General features: G+C 48.1%; 1 protein-coding gene across 1 annotated transcript; it reads right to left on the bottom strand.

The window, feature by feature from the left end:
* Nucleotides 1–963: 963 nt before the first annotated feature.
* On the bottom strand, nucleotides 964–27,521 carry B4GALT1 (beta-1,4-galactosyltransferase 1). The gene is made up of 6 exons (XM_079330909.1): nucleotides 27,170–27,521; nucleotides 15,242–15,477; nucleotides 7,946–8,133; nucleotides 6,407–6,529; nucleotides 4,864–4,968; nucleotides 964–4,341 (listed from the first exon to the last, which is right to left on the bottom strand). The coding sequence occupies exons 1-6, from the start codon at nucleotides 27,441–27,443 to the stop codon at nucleotides 4,206–4,208; spliced, it is 1,062 nt and encodes a 353-aa protein (XP_079187035.1). The 5' UTR covers nucleotides 27,444–27,521; the 3' UTR covers nucleotides 964–4,205.
* Between the last annotated feature and the right edge of the window lie 384 nt (nucleotides 27,522–27,905).

The following is a 27,905-nucleotide window of genomic DNA, read 5'->3' as shown; positions in this document are numbered from 1 at the left end:
CTCAGGGTGTAGAGAGGAGGAATAGCTCAGTATTCCTAGGGCAGAAGTATTCTGCCCACAGAGTACTCCTCCCATCTGCAGGAGGATGTGGAAGGTTGTTCTCAGACTATTTTCTGCCTGTAGGTGCCAAATTTGGAAGCATGAGAAGGTAAAACCCGTAATTCCTGTGCAACATTTCAGGGTTCAAGTATCAACAGAAGATGCAGCACAGACCACCAAGCTTGCTGCAGCACCCCAGTTTGCTGGCAGCTTCCTTTTAGTGATGGTCGTGCATTGTCCCCAAAGCCCTTGGAGGCAGTTGTGGAAGGACCAAGCAGGCAGAGGCCACTGCCCTCTTCTAGAGCCCTCAGTCTATATGGTCTTCAGAGCATGCCTGCAAGCAGCTCAGGAGCTTGGGGATCTCCTGCCCACTGTGCCAGCCTGGGCCCAGAGGCTGGTAGTTGGTCTCAACTGGAAATAAGCCCACCTTTCCCTGGAGAGCACTGGAGCTCATGCCTGGCCTTAGCCACATTCTGGCCAGAAAGATCTCTTCCACAGAAACTGCTTTTGTGAACATTTGCCAAGGAACACAGGCAAATGCTTACATCAGTTTCCCAGGAATTACTTCTCAATTTCCACAGTCTAGCCAAACCCACAAGCACTCAGGGAGCTAGCAGTGGCCTGTTGCCCCAAGCAGTCACAGCCTGAGTGAGAGTGTGCATCCCCTGCCTCATTTCAGGATGGATTGCATGCTATTCCCCTACTCACAGATAAAGGAACCACGCTACAATTTTGTGGTGTCACCTGGGGACTCTTAGGTCTTAGGGCAAAAATTTTGCAGCATTGAGAAATTAATTCAAGGGGCAGCCAGAAGGAGGAAAAGCTGGAGAAAGCTAATGCAAGGAGATTCAGGCACAGCCTAGTCCACCCCATGAGCCAGAAACCCACTAAGACAGAGAGGCAATCCAGAGCAATGCTGCCAAATGTAACTGAAAATATTTTTATTTGAGATCAATAGTAAAGAAGGAACATTAGATTATACATCCCTCGATATATAAATAGTAAAAATGCATAAGCAAAACCATCTACAGGAAACCCCAGTAAAAGCAGTACAGTATACAAGTGAAGTCCTGGGGGAAAGCAGCATATCAAAACCCTCCCTCATGCTAACAAGCAGTCAATCATCCCAAAGAATCCAAGCATTAGCGTTTCCTTTGAAGCTGTTTTTTCCGGGTTTCAACCATTAGTTACAATCAGTATCACTTTGAGTGTTTTCACCGGTAGGGGAGAGAAAAAAACACCACCCACCACAGGACTCAGCTGGAATTGGCTTCTGTGCAACATGAGTATTTGGAGATGTGGCCCCTGAAAATCCCAGGGAGAGAAATTTCATGGCCAGGTCAATTCAAGAGCATTTAATGAGTTTCATTGATACAGTTTACAAGAGACAATGAAATCTAGAAATCACAGGTCAGCACCAAAGGGCAACATGAGCTACAAAAGGTGGCTTCATTTCTTTAAATGGTTTGTGGCTTTAGCAGTGGAAGAGAAACTATGCAGCAGCTTCTTGCACTGCTCGTATCTCTCTGTTGAAAAGGGTTTTCAGGTTTCCTGATTTTCCAGTTTCCACTTCTTCCCTCTTACAAGGCACATGTTGTAGAAACCTTTGATCTCAACAGCCAGAAACAAGCGCTCATCCCACCTCCACGACATTGAATAATTTCTACATACAGCCAGACAATGAGTTGTTGCAATAACTTTTTTTCTAACCATCAAAGAATCTCACTGCAAGGAATGCTGCCAGCATCTCCCCCACTCACCTGGTAGCAGACACCACTACAGCTGAAGGTACAACTCTTCCACTTGGCTCAAATAATCTTTGGCTTGAATCTTTTCTAATAACAAAAGGTTAAGCACAAAATTGAGGTTCTTTCTGCAAAGACATGGCATTTTCAAGTGGAGCCTTAATAATTTGGTTATCTGCTCCTAGCAGTAGGAGTGAGGCCCTCCTTCTAAGGCAGCTTTGGAAAAAAAATTTTAAAAAGTCCTCTCCTGTGTCTCCATTACAAACTTCACCCTTGCCAATGTTTTACCAGAGTCATTTGACCTGCATTTTGTGAAACACATAATCTTTTACTCCCATGCATCTTTAAGACCCAGAGTCTGATCTGTCATAAGGATTACTATATAGTATTTTTTTTTTTTAATGCAATGATAAGTACAAAGGATAAGCTCTTAACCACAAGCCTCCTTCCTTGCACTTTGCTCCTGCTCCATGCAAGCTCAATCTTTCCTCAGCTCCCATCATGACTGGAGCAGCAAGTCTAGCCATAAAGAGCTTTGAACCAAAGGAGGTGAAGACGTTTCCAAAGTGAGACTGAAAAGGCATCTAGTAATTAAAGTCTCTGTGTGTCCTGTCAGCCACTGCTGGCCTAAGAAGAAATGCACAATTCCCTGGTCCCTGCAGGATCCCACCCCTGCAGTGCAAGGGTTCAGCAAAACCTTCAGGTCTCAAAAAATGTAACAAAAAACCAAACTAAACCAAACAAGAGGAAAAAGGGGGGAGGAAAAAAACAAAAAAAAGGCAGTGCTGAAGATGATCCCCAATACCAGTGTCCCTGATTTTAACGAACTTCAGCACAGGCCAAGGAAGTGCAAATTGCTGTGGTCAGAGCTGGTGGCAAAGCACTCACCAGAAAGAATTCAATTCTCAGTTCTGGCTAAGAACTTTAAATCACTTAAACCAGCTCCCTGGGTGTCAGCGCTTGAGGCATTCATACACAGACAAGGGGAGGAAAAGCAAGGTCTGTACATGTGGAGCCCTGGTGCACTGGCAGAAAATGGTACTGCAGAATGTGCATGCCCCTCAAGCCTGAGACAATGAGAAGGGAGGTTCCAGATAGAGGACACACATTGCAAACAGTCTTTAGGCAAAGAAAAATCATTTGGATGTCGGCCCTGCTGTGAATATCTCAGCACTGCAGGAGATTTAATAGACAAACAGGCAGAACAAACAAAATACATGGCTTATATATAATGACGCACATAAAAGGCCCACTAGTCTAAAGATAAAGGAGGCTTTGAATCATATCCTATTACGCTGCACCCTACTTTAATCTGGTATTAAATATACTGCTTATGATACACAAATTACTTTTAAAAGTTATTAAAATGTTACAACAAAAGTATTAAAATATTTCAAGTTTTATGCACAACCTTGCAAGAGAAAATTCTGGTTTCAGGAAGCTTCAGACAATGCTTAAATAGCGTGGTAACTTCCTACCACTGCCAACAAGTGTTAGCAAATTTTAAGGCCATAATGTATTTCTGGAATTAAATTAATCTTTATTTCATGGGGGGAAAAAACCCAAACCAACATCACAAACCCACCCCTCTCTGAACTCCTCTACCCCACAAAAAAATCCCAGGTGGTGTTGTGCTGAAGCAAATAATCTCTATCCTGTCCAGAAGTAAGGTTATCTGAAGCCAGCTGTTTTCAGAGAGGTCATCTGTGTAGCTCCCACCCTATGCATGGAGCTTACCCACAAATTCTAGCAAACTGTCTCAGCTCACTCAAAGCCTCCTTTGAGACTAAATGCAATAATGACATTCATTGAATCCAGACTTGATTGTTCAACACCTGCTCTGCACATAGAGGAGATGGTTGTTTTGGTCACTATGAGAAAAAAGTTGCATTATGCTGTCTCCATTAAAAAAATCTAATGCAAAGCGTAAACTTGGACAATTTTAGCAGCATTTTACAGTCCTTCATAAAGTAAAACCAGGAATGAATTTAAAAGAATGCCTGCACACACCTCATTCAAAATACCAAATATCATGGGCAGCAACTGTTGATACATCACAGCCATAATCAGAAAAATTTGAGTCCAGCAATCAACTCAACATGGGGGGTACTGCAGCAAATAGATCAGATTCAACATTTTCTGGCAAAGAAACTATTTACAACTCATATGTACAGCTTCTGGACTTACAAAATGACAGAGAGCTAGAAAGTTGTGTAAAGTCAAGTTTGAAAATAAAAAAAGTTAAAAAGCATTTGTCCAAACAATTTGGAGACACTTTGGCATGCCAAAAGAGGCTTTTTTTTTTTCTTTTCTTTTTTTTTTTTTGGTTCATTGCAACTGTTATAAAACCAGCACATATAATGCATCAGTGAGACCAGATATCCTGGGCAATATTGGCAAGTCTCTATTGTGTCTCTGATGTTAGCTATTGGGGGAGCCAATATCCACTGTGATCTTTGTATACAGAGGGTACTTGTCAGTTCTTAACACCTTGTAGGATAGTGTATTTAAGCCATCAGAATTCATTGTCTCCCGTGTGTGAGCAATTCGGTCAAACCTGCAGGAGTGGAAGAAAACAAGTGGGGGGGAGGGTGGAAACAACAAAGAAAGAAAGGAAAAAAATGTTTAAACAATCTGATTTTTGCATGCCTCTCAGGCAGCAAGAAAAACCTGACTATCAGTGCCATAAAGATTTGCGTGAACAGAGGCCCAATGCATCCCCCATGGGGTCAAATTTTAGCTAGAAGAAGCAGCCAAGGTTTTAATTCACAAAGGTCCTTTTCCAGCTCTGCATTAGAGCAGAGGTTTATATCCCAACGACAGGCTGGAAACAATTGCTTGGAATCTAATTTTCTGCGTTTAAGAAATAAAAGAGGAGAGGCCTTCTTGCCATAGCGCAAGCTGGGGAAAAGGTCTACAATCAGATAATAAATTGGCAAGAGGAAGGAGCAGAGAGCTCAGTCATGGCTGCAGCCCTTCCACACTGGACCTCTGTGCCCAGCAAAGAGAAAGCCAAGCAGACGGAGCAGCAGGGGCAGGAGGCACTCCCAAACCTGCTGTGGGACAGGGTGAGACACACCTCTCAGGGTTGGGTTCGTTCTTCCTGTCCCGGGAATGCCGGATCATTCTGCACTTCCCAATGACCGCATCCGGACGGGATATCCCCATGCCTTTAAACACCAGCCTGCAGAAAGTAAGGGCATTAAACACCAACGGATGTGGGATGCTCAGCCACACCTTCCACAAATAACCACTGGTTTCACCTACTTGTTTTTTTGAGGGGGGGTGTTACTAAGGCACCTCCAATCTTGTCAACACAAGGAAGGAAAGCCAGTCCTTTTCCACACAGACACCTTATCTCTGGTGGAATAGAGACCTCCCCTGCCAACACCAAGATAATTCACCACACCCTCACACCTCCATCTCCTCCAAACAACACCCAACGCCCACATTAACCCTGCTCCAGGCTGTAGACTTGAATTTGAGTGGGAGTCATCTAGTTTTCAGTCATCTGCATAGGAGCCAGAGGAGCACTTATATTTTTGCGACGTGAAAGCTGCAGTGCTGGGGGAAACTGAAGCGAATGGTAGTGATCCAGTATAAAGGAGACACATGGTCAGACTCACAGACCTACCAAGGGAGGGAGAGCATGCATGCTCTCTACAAAGCACCTGCAGAGTTTTTGCATGGATATCAGTGATGAAAAAGTACTTGATTTCTTCTTTGCCTCTCCCTTTTCACTTCTGTACAGCATCTTCTGTTCCTCAAAATCCAAGTGCCCCAAAAAGAAAGGACTGCCACCTTGCTCTGAATGCCCTGCTGGAAAGTTGTCCCTCTCTCAGTTTTTCAACAAAACCTCAGGAAGGTACAATTTTTATCTTTTTTTGGAACATCCTTCCTGAAGCCCAGAAGAGCTCAGAAACGTCAGAGAAAAGATCACAGAGTGATTTTGTTACAGAGAAACATGAAGAAGGCTTCCAAATACAAGGCCCTCATGATGATTTCTCTCAGTGAATGCTGTGGATATGTGAAGCTGTAAAGTAGCATAAGCCCACGTTCATCCTTTGCCCTGGTCTTCCCAGCCTGCCTTGTGAGAACTCCTCTCCTCTCCTGCAGTTCTGAGCCTTGCTCAACTCCTTCCAGTCAAGTTCACATGGCTCACAGCATTATACAGAGCTGCTTACAGCTGACAAATAGAACTCTCCTGGGAACAAAGACATCTGCTACAAGGCTGCAGACCCAAACAAATCTTGGGCTGCATTGGGCAAAGTGTGTCAAGGTCTCATCCACGTTCACCTTCATGTCCTGAATCCCCTTCTTTGAGTCAGTGCTGGGAGACCCAGAAGCTCAGTGCTCCTGCCAGTGCAAGGTGTGGAGAGGCTACAGAGAGAATGAACAGTGGCAGGGGTAGGGGGCCAGGCTGTGACTTTTCCAACAAGACCCTCTCCCCATGACACCTCGGGAGCTGAGAAATGGGGTACCAGCACCCAGCAGGAACATGCTCTTGCTGAGCCAGTAGGTTGCCCACAGACCACTTCCCCATACCCATGTGGGAGCAGCAGGTCTATGTTCATCCCCACCCTGCATGCACCCTAGGGTACCAAGGAGGAAAAATTATTTACCTGTTGTAAATGTCATCATCTTCACCACCCCAGCCCCAGTAATTGTTTGGGAACCCATTGATCTTTGTGAACTGCTCTTTGCTCAGGGCAGACACGCCTCCAAAATACTGATTGTAAGGCAACCTGGGAGCAGAGAAAAGAGCACATTAAAGGAGAAGAGGTGCTAGCCAAAGGGCAGCCTGCCTGCCTGAAAAGGGCTTGCTGCTGTCCTTCATCCAGCCCTCATCCAGCCAGCACCCACCCACAGGAAGCAGCCATGTGTGGTACTACCCTGGACTCAGCTGAGAGACAGGAAACTGGTGGGCTCAGTCCTAAATACATCTGAGAAGTATTTTGCAGCTGGAAGTAGCTGCAGCCTTTTACTAAGCAGTACACTGTCCTCAAAGGACAGGCTGAAATACATATCACCTCACCAAAGGTGACATGAATGCTACAGGAGCAGCAAGAGCTCAGACAGACATTGGATGTGCCACACAGCCTTCTCTTCCTGCAGCTCTACCACCCACCTCCACACTCCTCAGTGCCCCAAAAGGGAGCTGGCAGCCCAGAACTGAGCTGGCAGTGTGACCTTGCATACAGAAAGCAAACCAGCTCCCACTTGTAACAGGACAATTCACCAGGAGATTGAGGAAAGATGAAATTTAGGCCCAGAGCATAAGGAAAGGTTCCACACAGGGATCACCAGGATCTAGTACAGACTTGTCTCTGGTTTAACAAGCAGAGGAATCCCCAGGGCCATGCATTTCTGTTTTAAGTTTCACCTCAGTGCAAGAAAAAACTGCAGCTGCTGCAGTGCCAGTTTCAGTCCTGCTCCAAGTAGGGCTTGGGTCTGGAGGGGAGACATGTGAGGACCCTATAGCTTTAGCACTACTGGCCACCACAGGGACACAATCTTCACTTTATTGATGAATTTTTAAATTCCTTCTTGGGAATTTAGGACAGCGGGGAAAAAAACCCCAAAAAACAAACAACAAAAAAAACAGAAAGGAAAAGCAAGACACACTTTTGTTCAGAACAGCTTGCTGAACCCAAATGTATGCTGCAAGAAATTTCACTCTGTGCTGCTCTCATGTACTAGGGAAAGTCTCTTAGTGGCATAAAACCAAACAGCCAAAAAAATTTTGTCTTGCTCTTAAAATAGTGTCTGATGCAGTCTTTTTAAAGCTGCACATAATTCTTACTGTGTGAGAGTGTCTCGCTTTTCAGACTGGGTGGAAACACTAGCTGTCTTCCAGCTTCCAGACTGAAACACAAGAAGGGATATGTGGGCATCTGCAAAATGAAGGGTGCTTAGCTCTTCCTCACCCTAAGTTTCACCTCACAGAAGCTGTGAATTTTAATAAACTGCTCAGCTGCACTTCTCCGCCTTCCTCCCCTGCAGCCACCCGCTCCCTGCAGGGCTGTGCACGTTAAGACAGGCTTTTGGGGAGAGATGCTTTCCCATGCTTTCAGTGGTGGGCGGGATGTGTAACACTGCGCCTGCACTGCTAGGCTGGCAGCAGTATCAGAGAAAATATACCACTCCAAAAGGTGTCTCACCGAAATCCAAATTTATCCATGGATACAGAGAGGTGTCGTGGCTGGCTGTAACATTTGTAGGTGTTCCTGTCATCCATTGGAATGAGGTCTACATCGCTAAACACAAAGCAATCATAGTCATATTCCTTCAAGGCCTCTGCAAATCCAATATTCAGCAGTTTAGCACGGTTAAATTCTTCTTCTCCATCCTAATTTAAAAACAAATAAAAACAGTTAAGTGACAAATTTGACAGTAGGACATCAGCAGTTTCTTACCTGTTGCCAGATGCCGGAGTTGCTGCAGAGGGCTGGCATGCCTGTGATGGGCTCAGCTCGAGCCCAAGCACTGCCCTTGCAGCACCTATGGCATGTTTGCAGCAGAGCTCCATGACCCCAAATGCTGCCTGCAGGACAATGACACCTGGGACAGCTGCAAGCCATGAGGGAGGAAAAACAGCTGAGGACAGGCTGGACACAGCTCAGCTCTTGCCTCTTGCTGGGAGCCCCCAAGAAGGCAGGTTTGAGATGATACTAAGCAGTCTCTATGTCCCACTCCATGCACAGGCATTTAAAATTTTAATTTTATTATACAGGGCAAACAGGTGGGGCTTCCTGGAGCAGCAGAGAAAAACAAAAAGAAGTGAGCTCATTTGGAAGAAGGGACTCTTGCTACAGAGAGAAACATTGTCAGTGGTTTAGCTTACAGCCATGACAAAGACCATGGACCAAAACTTTGCTGGGGCCAGAATTTCAGCACTCCCCTCTGCCACAACATGGTTGTGAGACTGTAGCACAGACACTGCTGAGCAACGTGTGATCACACGCCAGACCTGATTTGCAAAGCACGAGACGGCACCAGGAGCCAAGATCTGATGCTCTGCTGCTCACCTCTGACCCCCTGCCAAGCCCTGAGCAGCCTTGAGAGCCGAGGAGCAGGATGTTCCCTGGGCCCTGCTCCCGAACCTCCTGTGGCACGTGGCTGTGACACACAGCCTTGGTTGCTGCATGACAGGCCAGCACAAGCTGCTTCCTGAAAGGGCTACAGCTCCAGAGATGGATACTGCCACTGCTGCGGTGGCACATCCCCTTCTGGTGCTCTTCCACCACTGTTCATCTGTCCTGGGGTCCTCGATGGGAAAATGACATCAGGAAGGCTCTCACCATGATGATAAAAAGAGCTGACACTACAGCAGGGCATATTTATCCCACGGCACCCACAGCTAATGAAGGGACTGGCAGAGAGCGGGGCAGGAAAATCTCCATTTTCCTCCCCAAGCAACGAAGCACCTGAGAAGAACCTGTTCGGCCTTTTTCAGGCAAGAACGTTTCAAAAGCACATGTGGATCCGAGCACAAGTACAGGCTCGCAAATTGATAAGCACCTTTGAAAATCTTAAAGATCATACCCAAACCCCAAAATACTGGTGGTTTGAGGGTAAGGATTTCCAATCGAAGACCCCCCTGTGCAGCAGCAGCTCCAAATCCAAACCCCGTACAATGGAACAGAGCAGGTAGAAAGAAACTCATAGGGCATTGCTCAAAGAGACTAAAGGGTTTTGACGGCCTGGAAACCAAGACTGCCAGATCCATTCTACCATCAGTCTTCCACACTCTCTGAGCAGTGTCAAGACAAAGGACTCCCCCACTGTGCAAGCTGTCCCCCCAACTCTGCACTACCTACACCCAACATGGGATGCAAATCAAAGATAGACAAAATACTGTGCACAAGAAGCAGCAGCTTAAAGCACCACATTCTCGGTAACAGTTTTACATGGTTAATAAGCAATCATTTTGGTAACTGTTTAAGCCAGACTGGTTAATAGATCTGCTGCTGAAGAGCCAATGCAGGTTCTTGAAACTGCCCCAAGTATATTCCAAATGTAGGTTTTAAAATGCAAGTGTCAAACCGCAGTTTTCTAAAGCATTCCTCTCCTGCCTTGGGCATAAATTACTTCACAGGGTGGAGTAAGCTTTCATGGAAGAGGATCTGAGCAAATTCTCAGCATCCTCACCCAAAACAAAAGGGTTCACACAATACTGAGGTGGTGGGTGGACGATCACCATCATGCATAAAGCAAGAGGAGTGAAAACTCGAGTACCAAAAACCAAGGCAAGTGAAACAAAGAGGCTGGGGAGAGGAAGCAGCTGAGGCCATGAGATTGGAGCGCTTTCTTCCCCCAAGCAAAGAGGGCTGCCCAGCACTCCTCAGGTCCCATGGCACCAAACCCAAACTTGGTTCCAGGGTTCAGAGCTGGACTCATCCTGGTGCTGGGGCGAAGTGCAATGTGCTCACACCTCAAAGCAACTGCTGGGGCCAGTCTAGGAGAGTGGCCTCATTTCATACCCTTTGGCTGCTCTTTTCCTAATTAAATTCAAGGCAAAGGGCATTTCACACCGATTTTGTTACCAGCAGAGGTTCGGCTGTAATTAACCTGTGCCTTTGGGTAGCCTCTAACTCCTCTGGGTGACACATGGGGATTATTAACAGTGCTAGGAGGAGCTGTGTTTTTAAACCTCTCCCCAAAAAACCTCAAAGCACAGAGAGTTCTGCACTAAGAGCATGCAGGACCCTTCCTGCCACCTCACCCACAGGACCCTGGCAGAGCTCACACTGGAGCCCGATGCATGGAGAGGGACAGGACACAGGGCTTAATGCAGGCATTCCCACTCTCCTCCGAAATGGCCACACAGCTTCACACTCCGGCATCCAAAGGACTAAGCAGAAGGGAACCACAGCCTAGACAAGAAAACAAAGAACCCTCTCCAAGCCATTTTTTTGTAACTTTAGAGTAACCATGTAGCTCATGTAGCAAACTTTGCAAGGCTGTTACCAACTGTGACTGCTTTGAGGGCAGGAGGCTGGTTTTCTGCCCAGAAGTTATGTAGGGCTTTAACACAATTGTCTTGGAACAAAAAAAAAAAAAGACTGACAAGAGGTTTTGCTGCTGCTTTTTTTTTTTTTTTTTTTTTTTTTTCCCAGAAGCTCTGTTTCTTTACCTAAGGCAATGTGGAAGCACTGGCATGCTTGCAGTATCTCAGATTCAAATCTCTTGAAACTCACATGCGTGCTGCAACCTTTGACTGATCCGCGACATTTTGGAAAAACAACCAAACAACAAACCAGAGCTGTGAAAACTTCCTTCCAGGTCAGCAGGGAGCACAGTGCCCACCAGTGATCCTTGAGAAAGTGGGAAAAGCACAACTGAAAAAACCTTCGTCCCTCACCTCTGCCTGGTAGCTTGTCATCCCATGGATGCTGTTATTTGCCACAAAGAAATGGGTTAGTTTGGACTTGCTTGGATAGAGAAGCACTATCCTGAAGAGTGAGGCAGTGCACAGATGCCTGCTAGTTTGACAATGCAGTCAAGCTCTAGACATAGCCTCTATGTTTTCCTAGGCTTTCAGACAGAAAATATGTAGTCCAAGCACATTTTTGATATTTTCTTCTTCCTGACAATTTTTTCCCAATGCTCTCTTGTCCTGAAACTGGCCCCTGAATTAACTCTCTCAGTCACTCCCAGAACAAATTGCTGGCTCAGTCCTGCAAGGTCTGACTCCTGCTTGCCCCTGGAGGTGAATGATCAGCCTGAGCAGAACAATATCCAGGTTTTTTTACTTCCTATCCCTTACCTCAGCTGAATCTGGTTTGTTCAGCCAGACCTGCCAAAGGAGGATTCCTTTTTTATTAGTCCTAGAGAGAAAAAAATTGAGGCTTTTTGAATCATTACTCAAACTAAAGGGGTTGCAAACCAGCAAGAAGACACATGTTCTGACTTTGTTCTGCCTCCCACGTCTATATAGGAGGCAGCTCTGTGATTTCTCCTGCAGACAGCATAGATGAAACATGGCTGCATCTCTTTCACCTGATCCTACACTTACCAGATTTCAGGGAGGTAATGGTGAAGATGCATGTCTCTGGCCAAAGAGGAGACAGCCATCACCTCCAGTGAGAGCTTGCTAGCTAAGTCAGGGATACACTGATATAGCCTGAACCACACATGCAATGTCCATGGGAAAGTCCTCCTTCCAGTGGACTTGAGAAGGTAGAAATAAATTTCCAGAGCCATAGAGAAATAGAATATCAGTATTTCAGTATCAAAATCAGAATATTAATATCATAAAGAGCATCAGGAGATACTTTGGTGCTCCTCTGTCATAAGGTGTTTTGAGGCCTCAGCACAATTACACTGGGCAGTGGGAGAGAGCAGCCACAGTGGAAACTTGCCTCTCCTGCCACTAGAAGGGTAAGGAGGAGCTGAGCACAATTCCCTCCTTTGCCCCCATACCTCATACCTCCTGCAAAGTAACAGAAATAAAAGTGATGCCCCAACCACTCCACACTCACAGGCTCACAACTCTCTGGAAAACTGCTACCAAGACACTGCAAATAGCACCAGGGGCCAGTGGAAAATGGTCGAACAACTAGTTTTCAGGGAATTGGCTAAGTCCTCCCTTTCCCAAACTTCAATCTGGGTGTGTGGGCATCTGCATGGGCTGAAATGCAGTGAGAAGATTAATTTCTAGACTGGAGCATCTGTGTGGGAACAGGCACAGGTGCAGGAGAACACACGGGTAGCAGTGGCAGTGAGCAGGGCTGAGGGAGATGCTACAAATTCACTGTCACTGTCATCATTCGATGTCACTGGTGTGGCATCGGTGGGCACTGGGCAAGTGTGTCCAGCCACGCATCCTCATCTCAGATTTACCTGAAAAATCCTCCAGTGGCTATTCCAGGCACTGGGTTGGGGCTTTTCTAGGGGTGTGCAAGGTGAAACATAATACATTATTTTCCACTGGGTCCTGTTACACTGGACATTTCACAAACATCATCCCCCTGACTTCAGCCAAGTCCTGCTCAGAGGCATTCAGGCACGCAAGAACAGCATGGTGGAGACACAATGGACTCGTGACAGAAACACATTGCGCTGAAAGGAAGAAGTTTGACATTACCAGTGCAGCAGTAGCAGGGCTCAGCACTCCTCTTTCTTTCTATGAGATGTGGAGCACAGAAGAGCATGTAGGCAGCGTGTAAGAACCAGATCACACAGTAATTCTCCTTGCTTCAGTGATTGCTTTGATATAGACAGGATTAACAAGTAAAGGTAACATTTCCCCACTAGAAGGAAAAATAAAATAAAAAAAATAGGAGGGCAGATGCAAAGGGAAGGACAGAGAAGAAAAAGAGAAAAGCAATTGTCAAGACAGCAGAGAAATAAGACTGTTTTCCTACTGTACTTCTGGAAGAATTAATACATTTTCTGCATCTCTCTCTATTCAGTGTTCCCACTCACCCTTGTGAGATTCATCCAGTGAGTTTACTACCACTGACCACTCCACTTCTTCTAGACACAGCTTATAAGAGGCATGCAGAAGGAAAATGATTATTTTACAAATCAAGTAGTCTTACTTGCTAACAGCTGGATGTGGCCAGGGTATAAATACCTGTGTACTGCATTTTACTCTCACTCAAACTATGCCCAAGGGATGCACCTGAGAAAAAGCATTTGCTTCAAAAACTTCTGTGAGAGTTAACTGTAGAGCACACAGCCCTAGTGCTGGAGAACAGGACCACAGAAGAGGAGTAGCCAGCAACACAGGGCAATGCAAGCCAGCATGCACCATCACAGCAGCAGCAGGCACTCCAGCCGGGCTTCAGACACTGCCTGCCTTTAGGGGCAGCAGCACTGCTTTCCTCACCCTGGAACACCACCAATGGGGAAACACCACCCCGAGCTGCACTGCCACCTCTGCACAACGGAGCTGGTTGATGCCCCAGACCATGTGCAGGCAGCTCTCACAGCTGGTGACTGCACCTGCCAGGGAAAGCAGCAGCCCCCAGCACAGGACTGCTGCTGGAAGGAACACCACTGTCACTGCCGAGCCGTGCCCAGAGCAGGGAGGCACCGTCCTGCCAGCACCTGCACCCCTGACCAGCAGGGCCCGTGGCTCAGCCAGCCCGTGGCACCAGCAGCTCGCAGGGCAAACGCTGCGTGGGCAGGGAAATGCAGCCCGAAGGATGGAGGGGGCAGCTGGCCCTGCACTGCTGCTTCTTGCATTACACAGGAAGGGTTTCCTTACAGGGCTCGATTTTAGGGCACAGCACACCAGCCTGCATGCTGCAGAAATGCCTTGTGTCCCAGCAGTGTGGCTGCCAGGCACAGTCAGATGCAGACACTGAGCCATCCTGGCTGCTGTGCCGGGGAACTACTGCAAATTCCCCAGAAATCTCTTTTGTCCTGATCTCTAGCACCCTGGAAATGAGCAAAGTAACAGAAATTGTAGCAACGGAGTATCAGTTTTCTCTCTCGGGATAAGTCTCCCCCTACTTTCAAGTCTGTGATGAAATTCATCGCTTGGGTGACCATTTAAAATATTCATGATGTTTGATATACCCAAACACACCAGCTGATCTGAGCAGAAGTTTAAGGAGTTAACACTTAAAGCAGCATGTTATTTCATCTCAGTTCTTATAGAGCTGAGAAAACAGGATAAAAATACATATCCAAGAGGAAAAAACACAGTGGAATTGTCCAGAAGGTGGTCTCTGCTGGGGCTCTCAGAACAGCATCTACCCTTTCACCCTGCAGCCTGTAAAAATGCACATTTTAAGCCTTTCCAAGAGTGAACAAGAGTCACTTATTTAAACACCATTATTCTATAAGTTAAGACAGGTTGTCTTGAGTGAAATGTGCATTTTTATGACTTTTGTTTTTCAAAAGCCAGATTGAAGGCCACCAGATATCAAGGAAAAAAAAAATCCCCAAAACAAAAACAAAAAACTCCAAGAACTTCCTCATGATTGCTTGTTTCTTTTCTATTCCCCCGAAGACAACCACTTACCTGCTACAACTTTGTTTTCTCCATCCTGACTTTGTGTGCTAACATGAACAGAAGGTGCTTGATAAAGTGAAATCCTACACACTTATGGCACATCAACTATCAAACTAGGCATTAATACCAACTTGCCACCTTAGAAATCTCTGCACACAATTCCTGCAGCAGTTGGGGAAAAAAAGACGTTTGGAAAGAGATAATTAATTGGGATGTGCTATTAGGAATTATTTCTTCTTCACCAAGTGGTTTCTTTAAGCAGAAGTTCTTAAGAGTGAATTGTCCCAGAGCAGAAGAAGTGGGGATCCCAGGTTTTCCATCAAAAGCAAAATCATCAGAAGCCAAATTTTTCTTCTTTTTCTTTTTTTAAGCAACCTTATTCCTGCCTGCCTACTGCTTTTCCAAGTAAAGCAACCATTCCTCTGTTTTAAGGGGCACACAGGCACTGTTGTGACAGCTGTATAAAAACTTGTCTGTAGCATCTTACCTGGTTAATAACATATATTCCATAATCTAGTTGCTGCCTCTGGAGAATTGGGTGCAGGTAATAGAGCCAGTACTTCAGGTGCTCCTCTCGGTTCCTGAATGGTATGATTATTGCTACTTTCTGAAGTGCTACACAGTCCTTCGGAGCAAAACGACCTCCTGCTTTGACCATCGGGTTCATTCTTGCCACTTCTTCCAGATTTACAGGCTGGGAAAACTCCACACGTAGTGCACCAACTGGAAGAGAGGCATAACACAAAGCAAATTAACACACACAGTCTGTTTCTCTGAGCACGCATAAGGGTTTTGCTTGGGCTTGGTTTTTAAGAAACTTTTGGTCCCAGCACAACCCCATCAGTACTTGGAGGTACTGAAGCTTGGACCCTCCATACCCAAAGTGACCTCACACCACCAAGTCAGAGCAAACCCACAAACACTGTGGCCTCTTGGTATCAGAAGCCAATGGAGTCACTGACACTGAGACCTGCAAATCCTACAGTCTGTGTGGGCAACCAAGAGCTGTGCAACCAAGGGTACGTGCACCACAAAACCAGCCTGAAGTATTGCGCTCTGGGCTTCTCATCAACCTCAGGCAGCCCAAGAGTCTAGTACTTAAATAGCTCTGCTCTCCTACCAACAAAATCACCTGTGGCTAGTCACATGCAAAGTGAATAAAATCCCCTTCCTGGTTTTTTTTTTTTCCTCAGAGATATTTTCAGTCTTCTTTAAGGCATGTCCCTTATTTACTCAAAGTTCTGTACTACAACCAGATTTGCATTCAGGTTGGCAATTCCTGCAAATGGTTTCAAAAGTGGCAGGTTTTGAAACCACAGAAACAATCTGTGTCAAAAAGTGAGAAGTCCAGGTGGCACCAGAGAGAGCCCTCTCAGAACAGCCAGGCTGACCCTTCTGTTTGCTTCCAGCTGATCCAGCACCAACTCACCACAAAAGCCTAAGGAAGGGCCTCTCCTGCTGCCACATCCTGCTTCCAGCACCAGCCAGTCAACAAACTGCTCTTGGCACAAACTGCTCTCCTGCTAAAGCCTGTGCAGCGGGAGGGTTGCTGAGGACCTCCTGCACAAGGCACAAAGCATCAACCATAAACACCAGTCTGGGGATCACCCCTTAGGATTTGGCTCTGTATCCTTCCCCTTCTTCTCCGCTTGGGTGTGCTTGAGGGTCCTACCTCTCACATGCTACCACCGCACATTCGTTGCAGAGACCCCCCCCAGGTCCCCAAGGAGAGGTACATTGCCCTGGGGAGCCCCTTGAGAAGGGGTGCAGGTGATTTATGGAGCTCAAAATGGGAATGGCCGTCACAATCACATTTGCATGCACAATTGTGTATTCTACAGTGTGTGACTACCAAAAAACCAGAGATAATGCTCCAGACACATGGCTCATTCCCTGGTTATTTAGAAGACACAATTGCAGTTTGGCAGGGTGCAAAGGGATCTGCTGGTCTCTGCATTTTGCACTGGTTAGATGGGCACCTTTCCCTCTCACATGAGGAGAAAGAAGTGATTTCTGAGACTCCAGGGGCACAAGGATCAACCACACCCCCAGCACTCGAGCAATTCCCAGCTGCACCGCTGACATGTGTGCCTGGTTCTACACCCTCTGCCCCATGGTACCAGCTGGGCCCTGGGGATGCCTGCAGCCTCTCTGCTCTGAAGCCTAAATGTGGGCTGCAGGGAGAGCTCAGAAGGTGCTCTACAGCAGGAGGGAGACACAAAAATTAGAGGAACTGGGGCAGGAGGGAACACACAATGGAATGGCTGGGACTGGGGCTCAGTGGTGACAGGATCAGGGGCAGGCACAGCCACCCTCGTGCCTGTGGGACAGGCATCATATCAGTAAGCCCAGAGGCAGCAGGAGCGGGAGACAGTACATTGTTCCCTCTGAATTTGGGGACTGCTTTCACACCACATTGGACGGCATTTTCCCAAAACAGTCTCTGGCCCCAACCCACTTGCACACTCACTTCCCCAGCTGTTCCTGTGCTCATCAGTGATACTGCCATTAGGAGAGTGGCACTCAGATTTAGGATGATGCTACACTTCTGTGATCCAAAACAGCAGAGGGCATTGCACTGGGCATGGTTCACCTAACCAGTCATGGCCAGCAGATGGGATTACGTTGAGCATCAGTGTCCAGGAGCTTTATTTTCCTGTCCTGCTGGCACCTGGTTGCCAGCAGCAGGAGCTGGTGGGATGCAGCAGGAAGCAGCGGGTCAGAAGCAACACATCCCTCGTGGGGCCCTGCCAGCCTAGTCCATTGCCAAGCACTGGGTGTGGCTGCTGTTCCTGCTGGGACAAGCTGGGCTCTGTACCCCCAGTTACTGGACTCTTTTCCCAGTTGCTGCTCCCAAGAAGCAACTGCGAGCCCCATCAGATGGAGAATGCTTTCTGGTTTAATAAACAAAGGTTCTTTTAATGTCTCAAACCCACCCAGAGTAAGGCGGGAGGAAATGAAAGTCTGCCATTTAGGTGAACTTACAGAGGAAATCTCCCACTGGTGACTTGTGAGCTCCAGCTGGGCAAGGACAACCACAAGCACTTGGAACTGTAAACAGCATTTTGCTGGCTGGCATCCAACAGCCCCCCAAGGCGAAACACAGACCACTCATCCTGCCAGCAGTCACTCTTGCCTGCCTTATGGAGACTGGAACATTGGCAAGGAAAAGATGGGAGCAGAAAACATATTCATTGTTAGAAACAGCTGCAGAAGGCAGAGATTTAACAGTTTCATAGTCTTGAAAGGCATTGGTGAGAAATGATCTCTACTGCACCACTCTCCTGCTTAATCAGTTTTAAGGGCAGCCCATCTTCTCACAAACACTGCTCTAAGGGATGCAGCCAACATGCAGGTCAGTGAGAAGTCCACAGGCACCACTGCCATCCACGTGTGGCAAGGCAGCCCGCTTCTGAGAAAGGGTGGACACAAATCACCCAGTTAATACATTCACCAAACACAAAACCAGAAAAGAAGCTGAATAGGCTGTTTTGAAATACAGAATGACTAAAACAAACTTGACTTCGTAAAGCCATGTGGCTGACACAAAGCAGCATCAGCATACCACCACTGCGAATTAACACTTTCAGTCACTTCCCAAGCAGGACAGGGCTAAAGCCAAATCCACAAATGCGCAGGCTTTCCAACTGGTTAATAGTCACAGTTCCAGCTAATAATTTTGAATCATTTTTGCTGAAATTTGACCACCTGGATAGCAAGCAGCCCTAGGGCTGTTCTTTCCCAAGGATGCTGACTCAGGATGTAATCTCCAATGCCAAGAAAACGTGCAAAGTCTGCTGCAAGTGCTGTCCTGCCTGTCAAAACTGTGTCCCTATCTATGTTTACTAGGTAAACTTTCCAGCTCGATTCACTCCATCTGAATCTTTTCTGACTCTGTTCAAGCTGACTGCCTGACAGAAATCACTGTATGTGGACTCCCTTCTAAGACAGGCATGACAGTGCTGTGTGGCCTTGCAACTCTGGTCACCCATGCAGCCTGGCATCTGTAGGCAGATGCCTGTTGGCTTCAGCATCACAAAGCTCCAGCAGAGTGGCTTCATGAGCCTCCACTGAGTATTTTTAGCAAAAGAAAACCTCGAAAACATAAATAAGCAACAGCAGGAAGCTTGCAAAAGAACACAAAAGCACAGCATAACATCAAAACATTTCACAGTTCGTAAAAGGAGGCTTTAGCTGAAAGTGGCATGGTAAGAGAAAGATACACCAGGGAAAGCCAGCCTACTCCTGCCCCTCACCTCTGACCCTCAGAAGCCTTTATACTCACAGGGAAGGTGCACAAGAAAAGCCAGGGATCATCGTGCTGCTCATAAACAGGAAGCAGTTTCTCACACAAAGCAGAAAGTGAGGCTTGCAAAAAGCCAGAGGCAGTGCAGTGCTGGAGCCCCAGAAGCCTGTCGCACAGTGCCAGTGGTTTTCCCACCCCCACTTCCCAATGGCCATGCCTGCCACAAGACCTAAACCTCCCGCCATCTGAGGCTGCCCAAATGACAGGGCTCTCACACAAACAGCCCAGAATTCAGTGATCTACGGAGGCTCCAAGGAACATTTTCCCAATACTAGAAATGTTGGGAAAACTCAGGCAGCAATGACTCTCCAAAGGGCAGCCCTGGGGGGTTCAGGCAGGACAGACTGGGGGAGTCTGTTCTTCAGGAGGGTAGTGTGGCCCCAGGAGAAGGAAACAGCAAAGAGGGAAACTAGTCTGTGGGACAGGCTTGAAGAGTGAATTAGCTGTCTGAATCACCCTCCTGAGAGCTTCACTGGGAAAATAAGCAAAATCCACCTGCATGTTACAAGCCAGGCATCAGTCTCGGCATCTAATTTAGTGAAAATGAAAGCAAAAACAGGTAGCAGCAGCTGGAAAAAGGCTCTCACCAAACAGAGCAAAAAAGAACACTTCCATCACCCTGGCTGAGAGCTGGGCGCTGCTCGCCATCCACTGAGCCATGTGCACACCCACACTGCCACACTCAGACAATCCTCACACCAAAGAAAAGCTGGAAAAGAGAAGCAGAACTCACAAGAGAGGAAAAAAACCCAAACAACCCTCTCTTTGCAGGGGCCCAACAGAAAAGGGAAGGAAGGGCCTGTCAGCCACACCAAGCCTGCCTTGGCTGGGGAAAACAATATCAGCTCCACCCCCGACAATGTGCGAGCAAGTTCCCCCACCCCAGGCTGTGAAGCAGGGTTGGACCCCAGCCCCAAATGGCAGCTCCAGGGCAGGCAGGCAGCTGCATCCCAGTTCAGCAAAGCAGTAATTTCCTCTTAAGGTCGTTAAAATAACTTCCTAGCTAAACTTCAGAGCTGTGCCAGCAGCCTTTCACATAGCACCAGACAGACTCGAATTGTGGCTCAGACCTGCGGTGGGGGACGGGGCAGCCCCATGTCCCTTGCCCCCATCTGGTCTCCCAAGCAGCCATGTCCTGGCATGCATCCCACTGGTCAAAATGGCAACAGGGTGGAAGCTGCTGCCTCTTGCTGCCTGCAGCCTTTTGCTCCCCTGGGGCAGTTTAAAGAAAAAACTCCTTTGGTCTTCCTAGAAATATCCTAGTCACAAAAAAAAAAAAAAAAAAGCCCTCCATTTGGCTGATCTACACTTGTGAAGTTTCATATCCCTGGAGATGTGAGCTATGCCAAGGCAAGGAAAGCCTGCTACTTGGGCTCATCTCCTGTCCTGGGCAGGTTTACACATGGTCTAGCCTCTGCAACTGCAGACCCCAAAGGGAAACAGGCTGAAAAACATGAGGATGTATCATGTGCTGGCAACATTGGGTCTGTCTGATTAACTCAGCTACTACAGCAAAAAAAAATTTCTTAACCCAACCCCTCGCACTGACACTAGCACACGGCATCTTTAGAACAAGTTAATTAAAAAAAAAAAAAAAAAAAAAAGGAGACAGTCTTGTTGATGGAGGGTTCTTCTGGGAGAGAATCAAAGATCTCCTTGGTGGCTCAAATCCAGTGCACGCTCACGGCTTTGAACCAGGCAATCTGCATGTTATTAGCTCTTCCCACCAGCCACAAAATTAAATTCCAGGCCCTCTAACAGCAAACTACAAACAAACAAACATGGATCAGAAAAAGGCTGAGCAGCCAGAAACCCCCCACTATGCAGCAGGATGGGATGTGTGGACAGGAGCCCTCCCAGGAGACTGGCAGCTCAGGCACATCCCTGCCAGCGGCAACCCCAAACCACAAGGCAACACCCCAGCCCCTCTCCCCTCTCCCATCTCCCATGCCATCCTGCCCGTGCCATGTGCACCTGGATCCAGCACTGCCCCAGGGCTGGGGGAGTGCCAGGTGCCAGGTGGGGTGGAGGTGTGTCTGTCTGGCTGAAACTCTGCCAGGGCTCGTGCACCCCAAAAGCGCGGGGTGCTGCTGGTGTCGGGAGTGCAGGAGGCGAGGACAGCAGGAGGGCATTGCATGCCTGCATGCAGTGAATGCATGCAGCTGCTTCATGTGCTGCCCTGGAGCACGCAGGTTTGTGGAGACCCATCCCATAGGGCCTTTACAGGGCCACTTCCAGATTCAGCAAGACAGGTTTGCAGGTAACTTGTCTCTGCCCGCAAAGCAAGTCCAGTGACACCACTGGCCATGCTCAGTGAAATTAGCACCTGCAGCGCAAATGCAATCCACACCTGGCTCACCAGGCACCTGTCCTTGCAGGCAGGGGCTGCAGAAAAAACACAGATCCAGTGGGGACACTCTGAGCAGCAAGACCTTCTCCAACCCAGAGAAAAAGCAAGTTAAACACTGACACTGCTCCATTCATGTGCCCCAACACCCAAAACTTTGGACTCATCACTGCAGTATTGCTGTGGGCTGGCTGGTTTTTGAGCCCAAAACCAAACCCCCCTTCTGCCCTGCAGAGAAGGGTGTGCAGGAGGGAGGGGAGCAGTGGCTGCAGGACACTGGCTGGAGGGCAGTGTCCATGGGTGAGGAAAGGGGGCGAGCAGTGGAGCCCAGCACTCCCTGCTTGTTAGAGCACCTCCCTGCTGAGGACTGTGCACCCCGAGCACCCTGCCTTTCAGGGTGGGGATGGCCCTCAAGACAGGGCCAAAAAAAGTGCCAAAAAAAGTCAGACTAAGATGCGCCACCAGAGGAGAAAGTGAAAGAGCTCAACTGAATGTCCAAGAGCAGTTTTGGAACTGCAAGTTATCTGTCTCTTTCCAAACACAAACTTGGCCCATTTTCCAAAGAAACTAGCTATTGCTTCAGATCAATGCTGGCAGAGAAACAAGCCTGTTATAAAACACTACATGCAGGAGACAGAAAACTTTCCTTTTCTCCTCCATCTGCTGTGCTTTGTCCCTGGAACAGCTGCTCTCCAGCACAGCACAGTACCTTTCCAAGTTACTTTGTGAGCCTAATTAACACTCCTTGACCTCCACTTTGACCAGATGAGAGGATGCTAGTGATATGCTCCTCACAGAAGCTGCTCCCTGCCAGCCAAGAAAGCCTGTGCTTCAGAGGTATGACGTGCTCCCAGCCACACAGATAGACAGCTGTGGAGTTGTCAGTGGTGTTGCCAAGATGACACATCTGCTCTCTGCCAAACATCTTAAGCATATTCCATGGAGAAGTTTAACGGTTTCTCAAACCCTTTTTTGAAGCCAAGAAAGCTTAAATTTGAGCAAACTGATTTATGTGTTATCTCCCCCTGCCTTCTCCATGCTCTTCTCTGAGCCTGTTCTACTTTTTCAAAAAAAGGCAGTGAAGGGACACAGCAAGCATAACCCCATCTTGTGCCTGTGAGCAAAGCAATGCCTCCAGCACCCAGGCAGGCAGGAGGAAGCAGAGACCAGCTACATAAAAAGGTTAAAGAAAAGGCGGGTCCAGATGAGAGAGGAAAGGGAGATACAACATGTAAAGCAAATATTTTCTCTACTGCCTGGTATTGCAAGTGACCCCACAGATTCAGAGGCCTCAAATTCCTGAGGTAGAAACTCCCCACAGCAAGATGAGAGCCTATGACTGCAGGTGTGCAATGTGACAGGATGACGAGACCACAGGCATGCTAAACCTACCAAATCCCTCCAGCACTGTCAGCACTAGGAGTCCTCCTAAAAAATGGTGGGTTTGGCATCTCTTAGGTTTTCACCCTCTTGCCCCCCAGAATCCTGCTTGGATTCTGCCGGTGGTAAAACATCTCTTACCTCTGCTCACACAATATCCACATCCACATTACTTATTAATTCAATCTCAGGCAGCACATAACCTCTAAACATTCCTGTAATACAGACACTAAGCATCACTGCTGATTTTACAGGCTACCTCAAAACATCAGAAAACCCTCACACTTATCTTCAGCATCGACAATTTAGAGCACCTGCTTTTACTGACTACAAAGGCATTAGAAACAGTGCACTGAAGAAATAGCCTCTGTAATAGGTCCTCTCCTCCCTGAGCGACAACAGTTCAAAAAAGTTTTTTTCTTTCAATCCTTGTTTTTTTTCAAACGTGCCTCACTAACATGGAAGTAGAACGCATCAGTTTATACCCAGAACTCTCACATCTCGGAGAAACAGTTCTTTTCCTTGTATGCCAAGATCCCTGAGCAGGACTTGCAGGTGCTGGCTGACAAGAGGCTGGACATGACCCAGCCATGGGCACTCCCATCCCAGAAACCAAACGTGTCCTGGGCTGCATCCAGAGCAGCGTGGGCAGCAGGGGAGGGAGGGGATTCTGCCCCTCTGCTCTGCTCTGCTCTGGTGGGACCCTGCCTGGAACCCTGCACCCAGCCCTGGGGTCCCAGCACAGGAAGGACATGGGACTGCTGGAATGAGTCCAGAGGAGGGACACCAAGATGATCAGAGGGATGAACCACTTTTCCTACTGAAGACAGGCTGAGAGAACTAGGACTGTTCAGCTTGAAGAAGACAAAGCTCTAGGGAGAAAACAAAGCTAAAGAGGGACTTCTGACAAGATAGTGACAAGGAGCAATGGCTTTTAAGTGCAGCAGGTTCAGATTAGATGTTAGGAAAAAATTCTTTACTGTGAGAGTGGTGAGGTACTGAAACAGGTTGCCCAGAGAAATTTTGGATGCCCCATTCCTGAAGTATTTGTTCAAGGCCAAGTTGGATGGGGCTCCGAACATCCTGGTCTAGGAAAAGGTGTGCATGCCCACACCAGGGAGTAGGGATTACATGATCTTTAAGGTCCATTCCAATCCAATATATTCTATGGTATCCCAGGAAACAGCCATTTTTAAACCTTAGTGAAAATCAGTACATCTCTAGTGGTTTGTCCTTTGGACAATTCACTGGTTCGTACATTAACCCTTTTTTTTTATTTTATTTTTTTTATTTGTTCTGTCAATACCTGTTTATTACTAGTGTACAGGGTTATCTATCTCCTAATTTTATGTCTGAGCATGAAAAGCTATTAAGACAGAGACATGACTGCAATATTTAGCACACTTGGATGAACCTTCACAGAAAATGCTCATGGCAAAAAGGACAAGAGCACATCTTTTATGTTAGCCATCCCAGCCACATCTGGTGTCTAAATGGGGGTTAGAACTGGCTAAGGAGACAGCTGTACTCTAAAATAACCACCCTTGAAAATGACATCCTTGAAATACAGATAAGCCTGTCTATGAAATTCTGCAAAGCAGACTTCTGGCTGCTTAAAATGAGCTCTTGGAATGGGATCTTTCAGCCGAAGAATTTGAACCCTTGTGCACACCATCCTTAAACCATCAGACATGTAACTACCCCAACACCAAAATACAAAAACCACACGGAAATGGTAGAAGAACCACATTTGACTGTTTTGAAAGTGCTTAGGCCAACACACATACTACCTCTAGAGAGCAATTTTTTATTAAAAAAAACCCCAACCAATACCACAATACTTCTCCTAAAGAATGTAACAATTTGGGGAATGGACACCTGCAGGAAATACCTGGATTTACTTGCTCTTGGGCTTCTCAGAGAAACCAAAATTCTTGAAATTTTACTACAGCAAGCAGGCTCTGATTCCTGATACCCCATTTAAGCCACTCACTGGCATGCAGCTCTAAACTGAAGGATAAATACAAAATGCTTATATGACCTTGTATGAGAGAATTTCATAGCATTTAAGGACTTTCAGCTCGAAGCTGAATTATAGTATTATCCCAGTCCCGATTTATTCTTCTAAATTATAAATAATAGCAAGTGAACCATAAAAGCACATTTAAAATTTGGCAGCTTCTTGTAAGAGATTAAACCTCATTCAGCTAATGTGTTTGTTGCAGAGCCAGACATCAGGGATTGTAAACTGCTCTCTAAAGGCTGCTAGGAAGAAAACCCTGGGCCTCCAAAATGCGTACCTGGCTATTTTACCATTCAAAAAGCCTGAGCAGTTCAGTCACACATATCCTGTGTGAGTCATCACATGCTTCCCAGCAGGGTGGGGGAAGGGCAGGCAGGAAATTAAAACCCCTAGAATTATGTATTCTACAATAAATGCTGGGTTTTTGGGACGTGGAGTTATTGGAGCTACCTGTTCCCACCAGAGCACTTGTCCATGGCTTTGGGAATACAGGAATCACAGGATGGTTTCCGCTTTTTATGTTCATATTGATAAGTGAGTTTTTAGCTCAAAAAGGAGTATTTCTGAGTTCTGGGTGGGGAAACTACATGTCAGAAATGCCCACAAAGTGCACTCCCTCTATTCCTCATGGCGGCCTTAGAGACACGAGATGCTGATCAGGGCAGACTCAGCTCTGACCAACATGTGAGGCATGATACAATTGTTTAACAAATGCTGTTTGCAACTGAAATCTGAAAAGAACAGAGGAAAAAAAAAAAAAAGAACAAACAGTTTCTCACCTACATGCTGGCTATAAATCTTGATGCTGTGACAGTGCCAGGCTGCATGTGACTGCACCACCCAAGTACTGAAGGTAACACAACTAGCAAACATTTGCCTACTGTAATGTAAAGAGCTACTTCTTCTGTGGCCCTGTAGCTCTCTGGACCATCTGTAATTGCTGCCAGTAGCCTCATATTGCCCTTAGTTGATTCAGTGAACTGTGCTGAAGACGTTACAAATATGATTTAGAACATCTTAAATGATCCTTCAGCAACTAGCTCCAGCAACACTTTGAATCTTGGGGTCACTAAGAGCATTTCTCTAAACTCCAGGCATTTCCAAAGCACATGACTCACTCCTGACAGGATCAGACTAAGTGGAGACCATTCAAAGCAAAGCCAGATTCATAAAGGGTTCCCATATCCACCCTCTGAGGAGACAGGCTTGCACAGCCACTTTCAACGTAAGTGATGTAGGGGAAAAAAGTGAAAGATACAAATCAAAAACAACAACACAAAACGCAGGACAGTTTCCTTTAGTGACCTCAAAACCACCTTCCTAAAATAACAGACCAGTCATTTGTAATTCAGATGCACTGATCCATAAACAGCTGACCAGTAAGCACCAAGAGAAACTATGAATTTTTCTGTCGGTTTTGTAAACTGAAAACCACAGGTAGCTTCTCAGAAGTCTCTTCCCTTGTTGTGATCTCTAGTAACAGAGGTACCCATGCTAAAATGGCACACCTGGTGGATGAGGGAGATTACTCCCAGGCTCAAGGGCCCAAGGTGTGGCCAGGCTACTGTCAACTGGGATGCCAGCAAGTCATGGCAACAACTCTACCTACAGCACAGGACAGTCTGTTCAAGGAGCAGCAGCCACAAGCAGCAAGTTAGGTAGGAGAGCCTTCTGAAAGGACGAAAAAAATCTGAAATTCCCTTGTCCTCAACTCTGCTTGTAACAAAGGTCTAGGCCATCACGTAGTAAAAATGAGACCACCAGCAGGCTGCAAACCCGCCAAGATCCTGCCAGCGTGCCAACAGCCAAGCGGTCGTGGAAAAGGCCTATGGGGAGCCCAGTTCCAGTGCAGATAAAACGCCAGGCTGCCACGTATCACGGTACTGCACCACAGGACCAAATACGTCCAGGGGAAAGCGCCGCCGGGACGTATAACAGCTGTGCTCTAGACCCTCCTCGCAGTCCATTTTAAACCCATGCCGCTCATTCAGCAGGTCCGCGGACACAGAAACGTTTCGAAAAGCCTGCACAGCGCAGAAAGCTTTCTGAGCCTTCCCGTGGCGTTGCGCAAGAGCAGCATTTTGGGTAGAGTTCCCAGAGGAAATTACCCAAGCTCGACGACAACCAGAAAGAAACCTAGCCGGGCGGGGTGGGAGCGCTTCCCGAGAGCGAGGGGCTGCGCTCGCCGCCGCCGCGCCCGCGGCAGCATCCTCTCCGCTCCGCGCACCGGCTCCCCCGGGATTCTCCCACAATCCCGCTCCGCACGGGAGCGCCCGCCGCTGTCACACCGCGCCCGCCCCGCGGGACTCCGGGCACGCCGGGCCCTGCCCGCCCCCCGAACCCGCCGGACGGCACTCACCGAGCAGCGGGGAGGGCTCGGGGCAGGGGCCCGGCGGCGGCGGCGGCTCGGCGGGCGGGGGCCGGGCCCGGGCGGCGGGCGGCGGGCGGGAGAGCAGCACCGAGAGGTTAGCGGGCGGCGGGCGGCGCGGCGGCGGCGCGGGACTGCCCGGCGGCCCCAGCGCGCTGCCCGCCAGGTAGTAGAGCAGCGTGGCCGAGAGGTGGAGGGCGCAGAAGGCGACGAGGAGGCGGCAGGCCCGCTGCAGCGAGGTGCCGGGCAGCGACGGCTCCTTCATGCCGCTGCGCTGGCGGGGAGCGCCGCCCGCCCCGCGCCGCGCCGCCGACGGGGGACGGGGACGGGGCGGGGGCGGCGGCGGCTCCGCCCGCCGGGGCAGGCCCGGGCCCAGTGCCCCGCCCGCCGGGAGCGGCGCCGCCGGGACCCCCGGCCTGCCCGGCTCCGGCACGGCTCTCCGTGCCCGCTCGTATCCCCCAGCCCGGGGCGGACACCCCGCCGGTCCGGCCGGCCCTGGAGCGCACCCCGGCTGGGCTGGCTCTGCTGCCAGATCGATGCCGGAGCGAGCTGTAGCAGCCCTGTGTTTGTATTCGTGCCCCTTGGAGGGCTGCGAGTTGCCTTCGGTTGGAGCAGCTCTGCATAAACTTGTTTTCTGCCAGCTCGGTGGAAATTGTTTCGGGTCGTTTCCTGCAGTGCATCAGGGCTAGCTTTTTGTCCGGTGTGTTACCTGGCAGTGCTAATGGCA

The sequence above is a fragment of the Erithacus rubecula genome (assembly GCF_903797595.1).
Source record: "Erithacus rubecula genome assembly, contig: SUPER_Z_unloc_1, whole genome shotgun sequence".
Classification (NCBI taxonomy): domain Eukaryota; kingdom Metazoa; phylum Chordata; class Aves; order Passeriformes; family Muscicapidae; genus Erithacus; species Erithacus rubecula.
The sequence above is the reverse complement of the archived record's forward strand: the minus strand, read 5'-3'. Positions and strand labels throughout refer to the sequence as shown.